The 9838-nt window shown below is 36.3% G+C and overlaps 1 protein-coding gene across 1 annotated transcript; it reads left to right on the top strand.

Annotated features, from left to right (window-relative positions):
• Positions 1 to 463: 463 nt before the first annotated feature.
• Positions 464 to 8601, top strand: LOC140875622 (uncharacterized). Its single transcript, XM_073279353.1, has 8 exons — positions 464 to 2850; positions 3566 to 3698; positions 3858 to 3940; positions 4364 to 4599; positions 5305 to 5391; positions 6030 to 6129; positions 6449 to 6641; positions 6798 to 8601. The coding sequence occupies exons 1-8, from the start codon at positions 853 to 855 to the stop codon at positions 8141 to 8143; spliced, it is 4176 nt and encodes a 1391-aa protein (XP_073135454.1). The 5' UTR covers positions 464 to 852; the 3' UTR covers positions 8144 to 8601.
• The last annotated feature ends 1237 nt before the right edge of the window (positions 8602 to 9838 follow it).

Here is a 9838-nt window from a genome sequence, read left to right as displayed (position 1 = left end):
CGTAAGAATATAAACTAAAATATATAAATAATTTTGTACCCATTATTTTACACAAACAACTTTACCAAACTTTTAAAATTCGACATAAAAAAGTAAAAATTACCGTTTTTAATCCAACATATTTTTTTCATTGAGACAAATATACATAATCAAAATAAAATTTGTTTTTAAAAAAAAAAAAAAAAAGAACCTATATTTTTTAACATAAAGTGTTCATGATTATATTTAGCCTTTTAATTTAACCTTAAAAAAAACTTTATTCAGTATATATATATATTGAAAATTATATATAGATATATATATTTACTGAAATTGGATTTATTCAATTCAAATAATTTTTTTTTTTGGAAGATTATTCAATTCAATTTTTTTTTTTAAGTGTGAATATTCATTCTTTATATTTCCATTAGGAGTTGCACTTTGTTGAGTAATAAATAAGGTACATAAAACTTCTAACATAAAATACATGTATACATATGTATGCACACACGCAAGAAGCCCTTTCCCTCTCCCAGAAATCTCTCAGTTTCTCCCTCTCTCTTTGTTTAGCTGAAGAATTGCATCCCCGGATTACGATTCCTTCGCCATTTCATCTTCGATTCGACGGTGACAACAAGGATTTCCGTTGAGGCGAATATTTTTTTAAAAAAAAAAGGACTCTTTCCTGCCAGATTTGCCCACTTTGAAATTATATGAGGTGGGCTTTATGCGTTGCTTCAGATCCGTTGATGTTAGACTGCAGAATTGAGAATCCATGTTTGAGAGCGAGTTTTCCTGTTGACTAAGAGTGCTATGGGATTGAATTTCATGTGAAATTAATTGGGCTTTAAGGGCTTCTTATGTAGCTTGTGAATGAAGATGGATGGGTGTGTGAGATCAGGAGGTGTCATAAAGAAGAAAAGTTCATCAGGGTGTTTAATTATTAAGAAGAAAGATGGAAGTAAGAATTCTGGGGCTGCGGGGGGTTTTAGTAGTGGTAAGGAAAAGAAGAGGCCTAGATTGCCTGCAAGTTACTCGGGTTCAAGTGATGAGGACGAGTCATTGGAGTTTATGAGAAGGAAAGTTATAGACAAAAGGATTAGCAATGGTTCAATGGGGTATGGTGGGAAAGAGATTAGTGGTCGGAAGAAAGATAATCGGCTGGATTTATTTGAATTCGATGAATACGATGAGTTTGATGGAGAGAAGATGAGGAATGATCATTATTCGGAAAATAGGTTCAAGATGGTTGCACAGGGTGGCAGTGGCAATTTAAAGAAGTATGGCGTTGGAGCATCAAATAGAAATGAGGGGGTTGAGAAACGGAAGCATGGTCAATATCTTGATGGTTCTAGTGCTGGAAGGAATAAGGGACTTGTAGGTGATCAAGGACTTCAACTGGAGGATGATGAGACTCACATGCCCATCTCATTGTTGAAGTTGAAGTATCATGAGACGGCTAATGAGCCAGTTAGGTTTCAGGGAAAGAATGGGGTTTTGAAGGTTATGGTCAATAAGAAGAAAAAGATAGATTTGACTTCTCATCATAAGAGTTATGATCACAGGACAGTTGAAGAAAGAAAGGGTTACAGGTCTGAAAATGCTGTCAAGAAGGATGCATTGGCAAGGTTGCCATTGTATTCTGATTCGAAGCTGCCTGAAAACCAAGGTTTGTTTGAAAAGAGTAGAAGTGCTAAGAAAGACAAAAAAGAAGCAAAATTCAAAAGGGCAAAACCATCCGTGACTGAAGTAAGCAAGGCTAGAGATTTAACAATCGATGGGACTGATACCACATTAAAGCTGGCACCACCTGGTTCACAAGCTAGTAGCTCAAAGAAAGGAGGTTCAAAAAAGGAGGAAGAAAGGTTTTCCTCGCCTGTAAAGGTCACTCCAGTCAAAGGCAAAGAAGTAAAAGGAGAGAAATCTAAGCGAGGTGGAAGCACAGAGAAGCAAATGCTGCGTGAGAAAATAAGGAAAATGTTAGTTGATGCCGGTTGGAATATAGATTATAGGCCTAGACGGAACAGAGATTACTTAGATGCTGTGTATATTAGTCCTAGTGGAACAGCTTATTGGTCAATTATTAAGGCATATGATGCATTTCGGAAGCAGTTAGATGAAGATGGTGATAAAAGGAAGGTGGATGTTGGTTCACCCTCATTTACTCCGCTCTCTGAAGATTTGCTGAATAAACTTACTAGACAAACCAAAAAGAGGATAAAGGAAGAAATGAAAAAGAAGAGAAAAGTAGACCAAGAGAGTGGGGACGATCTAAGTGATGAATCGCTCAAACGGAGGCCCAGAAAAATACGAAGTGAAAAATCCTCCCTTACTTTCGGCTCCAGTGTTGTACAGGGACGAACAAGCAAAATAATTGGGAGATGCACCCTTCTGGCCCGTGGTTCTGATAAAGGGGAAAGTTCTTATTCTGATGGATATGTACCATATAATGGAAAAAGAACTGTATTGTCCTGGCTGATTGATTCTGGAGCTGCAAAATTAAGTGAAAAAGTACAGTATATGAACCGCAGAAGGAATCGTGTAATGTTAGAAGGTTGGATCACAAAAGATGGGATCCACTGCGGTTGCTGCAGTAAAATTCTCACAGTTTCAAAGTTTGAGTTGCATGCTGGCAGCAAGCTTCGCCAGCCATTCCAAAATATAATTTTGGAGTCTGGAGTCTCACTTTTACAGTGCCAAATGGATGCGTGGAACAAGCAGGAGGACTCTGTACGTCAGGATTTCTACAGCATAGATGTTGATGGTGGTGATCCGGACGATGATACCTGTGGCATTTGCGGTGATGGAGGTGATTTGATCTGTTGTGATAGTTGTCCATCAACTTTCCACCAAGTCTGTTTAGAAATAAAGGTACTTATCTGGCTTAAATGATTTTTATTTGCTTTTATAATTGAACACAAAATTGTTGTTTATGTTTATTACAGAGTCAAATTGGAACTAATAATGAGGCATTTATTGATTCTCTTTTATTTTGTGAATTTAATATATATTTATAAATAAATAAACTGATGACATAATTCTTCATAGCTGTTTGTGCAATTTAATCTTTTCTTTGTATGTACCTCTTTACGATATGCTATGCACATGAATACCCTGAATATTTGAAATTCCGGCCCACCCACCAGAACTTTGAACTCGTAGGGTGACCATTTCTGGTGCCGGTTAGCATATCTAAACTGTAAATGAACATAGTTCTGCTCCTTGATGTTTCATACAAGATGCTGCTCTTCCTCTTAGGAAAAAATGGATGATTTGCTTCTGAGCTTTTGTCAATGATAACCTCGCGGACTATTTGTTTTGAAACAAATCTTTTCTTCAACTCTATATTATCATCCCCTCCCCTCTTCATCAATCCATCTCTTTCTGTTAAGGAGAGTCTAGGAAAAGATACCGTGTCACCGTGTGTATGAGATGAGAGTATCTTGGAAACTGGTAATGTTATTTTAGTGACACACGATTTGCTAGAAACATTATTTCATGCTTAGTTTGGCATTTTTTATATTAGTAGCATGCCACGTTTCTTTTCTTTCTATTTGATATTTTCATATCTTTTCTATACTCGCAGATGCTTCCTTCAGGTGATTGGCACTGCCCAAATTGTACGTGCAAATATTGTGGGAATACAAGGGGAAATGTTGCTCTGCATAGTGATAATGCTACTGATGAACCTATCAAATGCAGCTTGTGTGAGAAGAAATGTAAATTTTTAGTGTGTTATTCTTCACCAGTGCTTCATCTCTCATTACTATCCTTTTCTGTCTCTTGTTTGTTTTCATATGTGTCGTATTTCTTCTCTCTGCCCCGATTTTGTCATGTTTTGTTTTTAACATTTTTGAGTCTGAATCCTATGTTTGCAGATCACAGATCCTGCAGGGAGAAAGTGTGTTCTGCTTCTCTGAGTTCTAACAATATATCTATCTGTGGACCTAAGTGCCAAGAGGTAATAGCAGTGAAGTTTCAGTTTACCATTCTGCTTACATACTTGATTTTAGCTTTTGCTTCTGTGCATTCGTAAGTTTGCTGCTTCTTAACTGGTCGCATGGTCTTTGCCTAGGAAGCTGGTTTTTACTACGATTTTGCGAAGTCACCGTCTTAGCTCTCTAATCTCTATTTTCTGCATAAAATTTTACTTCTGTCAGTTATAATTTAGCCCTCGTATTGATCTCTCCTTGTTTTACATTAGATGATAAGAAGTTTTGCATTGGATAATACATAAATGTTCCAAAAAAAAAATTATTTAGTTTATTGACTATTGTTGTTTGCTTTCTCTACTTGTTCAATTATATCAGCAGTGTTATTGTCCCTTGCTATTAGAATTTATTGTGCATCATGAGAGTACATCTTTCTCATTTCGTCGGTGCAGATCTATGATCACTTGCAGAAAATGCTTGGAGTCAAACATGAACTGGAAGCAGGATTCTCATGGTCTCTTATTCAAAGAATGGACGTATCTGATACATCGCATCGTAATTTTCCTCAAAGGGTGGAATGCAACTCTAAGCTAGCGGTTGCATTATCTGTGATGAATGAATGTTTTTTACCAATCTTTGATCGTAGGAGTGGGATTAATATGATGCATAATGTTGTTTATAACTGTGGGTAAGCAATTAATTACTTACCAAGCTAAAGGTTATTTTTGGGTTATGTGATTCCAGATCAGGGTCTGTCGCCTTTATCTATATTTACACCTAGATCTTTGTCGTTCTGGGCGCTTAAAATTGTGTTTTTTCTAAAGTGAGTTTATATCTTCCTGCATGTTTCCAATATTTGATAGGAACTAAATTCCTTATGTATTCGCTTGTTATAAAGTGAAAGTTACGTTTATTCTTACATTTGCTTGGCTACCAATCCTGCCGAAAGTATTTTGAACTTACAGTGCAAGAAAACTTGTGCTTTTGTGGAATTACCGTTTCCAAGCACAATAACATGTGTGAATATTATTGTTCATCACTAAAACGCTTTTATATGAAATTTTCCTTTCTGCTCTTTTTTTTTTATCTCTATTTATTTGTTTTATTTCTTATGCACTTTCTAATTTAATAGTTCATTTATTTGTTATTCATTTTTTCCTCATCCCATGTATATTACTTGTTTTATTGTTTGCTTTTTCTCATTTCTTCACTATTATGTTCTCTCTATCCCTCTTTTTTCTTGCTTTCTAATGCACGCGACACAAACTACATACATATTCTGTTCTCTCTGTCTCACATGCATGTGACACGAACTCAAACCACACACCTTTTTAGAGCAAATGATGGGAAGTCCGCAACTGCTGGTACTGAACGTTTGTCTCTAATCTTGTAGATCAAATTTCAATCGGCTGAATTATTGTGGCTTTTATACTGCAATTCTGGAAAGGGGTGATGAGTTAATAGCTGCAGCATCCATCAGGTAATAGAATTTGAAAATTGAGGTTGCAGCTGGTGAAGCAGTAGTCCGATATGGAGCAACTACGTAATTTTGAAGAATATCTTTCTGTATAACAAGTTCTGAGAATAACATTTTCATCAACTAGCATTTCATTACCACTGAATTGATTGCACACTTCCAAATAATCCAACTTTCAAAGTAAGAAGGAAATCAACCATTGTAAATCCATGATGGAAGTCAGATTGCCACCATTTCTGTATTTTAACGTATATATTGTGCATTTAACCATAATTTCACTAAGTGAAATCTTTCCTAGCATTTAAGCATATATTCACCTTTTCCATGTCTAATACTTTAGATCAAATTCCCCTCAACCATGGAATGTTTCAACGGATTACAATATCTGTTACCTGTAAAACTGCGGTTTAGTTTTTAGTCCCATTTTTGTTAGTTTGTTTGTTTGTTTGAAATCTTACTAGTATGATTGTTGTTTATAATTGTAACTAGTAAAATTGCAGTTCTGTATTTGAGCCCTATTTTTATTTGATTATTTGGAGTATTACTCGTATGATTTTGTTGTTTATGGTGGTCTGGTTCATTAAGTGTATTGACCACCAATGGTAGCAAATCTAATTGTTTTCTTTATGGTTCCTGGTTAGGATCCATGGAACGCGTTTAGCTGAGATGCCATTTATTGGGACCCGTGAGATCTATAGGCGTCAAGGGATGTGCCGACGGCTTTTGTCTGCTATTGAGATAGTAAGAATTTGACATGCTATTTTTATCTGTTATCGATGGCAGTGAGAGAAGAGTTTGATGCGCTATTAGAATTTAACATTATCAAATATTAATAGTTTATACATTTTTGTAAACCAATGGTATGCTTAATGTCACGTGAGACTTCCTGGTCATGATAATCTATGAGTTCTTGAAAATAATTATCTTGGAAATTTAAAATATGCTTTGTCATGAACCATAGCCTGTTGACTCCTTTTGGATCTTCTAGACTGAGAAGAGCACCCTGTCCCAGGTCCATTTTACTGAATTAGTGATTTAACATCTACTTTTATGATTTTAGGCACTTGTCTCTCTCGGGGTTGAGAAATTGATTATTCCTGCCATATCAGAGCATATGAACACCTGGATGACAGTTTTTTCTTTCCATCCACTTGAAGATACACTCAAAAAGGAAATAAAGTCTATGAACATGTTGGTGTTTCCAGGGACAGATATGCTGCAGAAGCAGTTAATAAAGCAAGAGATTTCTGAAGGTGAACAATTGCTTACTGAATGATAATAATTATATTTGGTCTTACTCTTTATTTTGAAACATAAGAAACTTGAACTTTTGAAGTTTCCTTGGAATCTGTTCTTTTCTAATTAATCCATTTTGGTTTTCTTTTCCATTCCCCCTTTTTTTGTGGTAGGCATGACAGGTTCTGAATCGAACAAGAATCCAATTCAGCAGCCTGTTTTGTTGGAAAATCATCCTGCTGATTCATCATTGGAGGACTCTGAAAGGGTAGAGAATGATTCTGGAGCATGTCACGAAACCAGTGTTGATGAAAATGTTGGTGCACTGGATTCTGATTCTCCAGCATCAGCCTTTCCTTGCAGTGATACTGCATCAGCTAGTGCGCCTGATGCTCTTTGCGAACCTGATAACCAGCTTGCCTGCAAGGGAACTGCTGTATCAAAGGAGCAAATAGAGTCCTCAACTGGCTTGAAGTGCAACATCTCCTGCTCAGAAAATCCTTCTATCCCCGTGGGTAATATAAACTCTGATATTATTGATTCTTTAGATGAATCTCTAGACAAAGCTGCAGATGTTGGAAATCCGAAACCTATCAATTCTAGCGGTGAAGTTGCGAAAGTTGAGGATAGTGTGGATTCCACACTGAAGATTTCTGAGGATGCGACCCCTGAAACCATAGTGACAGATTGTTGTATTAAATCTTTTCCTGCTGCGAAAGTTGGGGATAGCGTGGATTGCTCGGTGAAGATTTCTGAAGATGCCAACCCTGAAACCTTAGTGACAGATTGTTGCATCATATCTGCGAAAGTTGAGGATACCGTGGATTCCTTGGTGAAGATTTCTGAGGATGCTGCCCCTGAAACTATAGTGACAGATTGTTGTATTAAATCTTTGCCTGCTTCAACCTTGGAACCATCAGTAAAGAATACTACAGTTAATGCCAACGGGGAGTCAAATCCTGCATCTTTTCCTCCAACAGTTGTCAATCATGATCCCTCCGTTCAGCCTGACCCCTGCTTGAATCAAACGACCCCGCCTATCATGAAAAGTATGACTAATTCATTTATAGAAGCTTCAACTGATGCTATTGCTGCCGCTAATTCGAAAATTGATGTAACCAAAGGTGTTGTGGATTCCTCAACAATCACTGATACCAGTGACGATAAAATTAATGATCTTTCACCTTCTTGCATCAAAGATAACGTGAAAGTGAGTGATGTTAAAATTGCTTCTGCTGAAGAAATTAGTGAGAATCAAAATCCAGCCACAAATTCTACAGTTCTTGATATCGGAGAAAGTGAGGTGAAAAACAATATGGTTTCAGGTATTGCTCAGAAGGAAGTTGCTGCTTGTCCTGAAACTGATAAATCGAATGGAGAAATTGAAAATTCTCGTGCTGTCAATATCGGAGTTTCCTGTTCTGTTACTTCGCACGAACAGTTGGCTCTGAATACAGCTACCACTGAGAATCTGCCTGAATCCAGTGGAATCTCAGATAGTAACCATTTGCAACCTTAAACGGTTTGTGTTTTGCTATGATTGTAAATTGTCTACTGGTTGGCTATTGTTTTATTCTGAAGATATAACGTAGCGAGCAAATAGAGACTGATGGGGTTTCCTGCTATCAGACACCAATACTTGATATGTACCGACCGACTTTCTCGGTTCTCTGAGGTCTGGTGCATACAATTTTATCTTCTTTGATTTTCCAGCAGGTTGTCTGCCCGCGGGATGACCACACTCAGATCAAATAAGATACAAAAGAAGCCTGAATAGTAGCATCCTTATCGACTGAGGTAAAAAAAAAAAAAACGGATGTAGGTAGGTATTTGTGTTGTGTTTTGATGGCGTATGCGTCTACATAATATTTTTGGGATATTTGATTTTAATATTTGGTTCCAATGGATAGTCTAACTGCAAATACCGTCTGTAGAAGCAGGTAATTTTTGGATGTGTGTTAATCGGCTTGATCCTCTAGGACCAAGCCAGCTTTCTTCAGTGAAGAAATATGTCTCTACTTGGTTATAGTTATCACTCACTGACTGTGAACTCAGCTATTTCGTTCGCCCTTGCGCTGGTGGAATCATAGTCATAGATTCAACCAAGAACGACGACTGTGAGAAAGTCGTTACAAAGTAACTAGTAATGATTCCTAATCCTTCAACGAGGAAACTAAAATCCAAAAAGAAGAGCTTTAACAAAGCTCCTATAATTCTGGGTAAACATTTGAGTTTTAAGTATTTTTCTGGATCGTACAGTTGTGGAGCAAAGGTCCTACAGGTCTACACCCCTTGATGTACGTGTATTCAACGTGGTGGGGAGGGGCGTGTAAACGCAAGGCATGTTCGTGTCATGGTGAGTAAGCACCCCAGTCCGTTAGCCGCGGACGGACTGGACCGGACCCGTGCTAGAGGTAGGAAGAGTTCATGTGTGATAAGAGATGTCCAGCAGAGAAGAGAATGGCACAAAAATAAAACTTAACCCACAAAAAAAAAAAAAAAGGAAAAAAGACCAGCAATGCTAATGTGAGAATTTATCTGGTGTTTGGTTCGAGATATTGGGGTTAAAAATAATAATGTTATCCATATAGGGCTTAATTAGGAATTTTTAATTTAGAGGACAATTTAGTTCAAATGTTTTATAAACATACATACACATTAAAATTACTGAATGAAGTTTTCTTCAAGTAAATCAATAATTCGTATACCATATTTCCATCCACAAGTTTTTTGTCACTCAAATTCCTAAAGCTTAGAAACTAAATCACAAGATCAAAATACATCATTCAATCAAATTTTCAGCATAATTAATTAAATTCTAAAATAAAAAGAATTAGAATATATCGATCCAGTGTTGTTTTGCCAAGCATTCAAATATCAGTTATCGAATTTTGCAATTGTATTTTTTTTTTCAATTAATAACTTTTGCAAATGCAGTTTTTTTCTTTCAACTCTCGGATAAAACTTTCTTCCATTTCCAAATATATAAAAAGAATAAAACTCATTTTGATACACGAACTATTGATAAATTGATAAATTGATACATGAATGATTGTAAATGACAAAATAGCTTATAAGTTATTTCAAAGCTTGTAAGATATTTAAATTTGTTTGACAAAGTTTGTCAAATAGCTTATGAGTTGTCATAATTTGTTTGACAGCATAAGCTATTTTTAAAAAAGTAGAAACACCTCTATTTTTTAGAAAATATCTT

This window comes from Henckelia pumila, chromosome 1 (assembly GCF_033568475.1).
Source record: "Henckelia pumila isolate YLH828 chromosome 1, ASM3356847v2, whole genome shotgun sequence".
NCBI classification, from domain to species: Eukaryota; Viridiplantae; Streptophyta; class Magnoliopsida; order Lamiales; family Gesneriaceae; genus Henckelia; species Henckelia pumila.
Note: the sequence above shows the minus strand (reverse complement) of the source record. Positions and strands in the feature narration are given on the sequence as shown.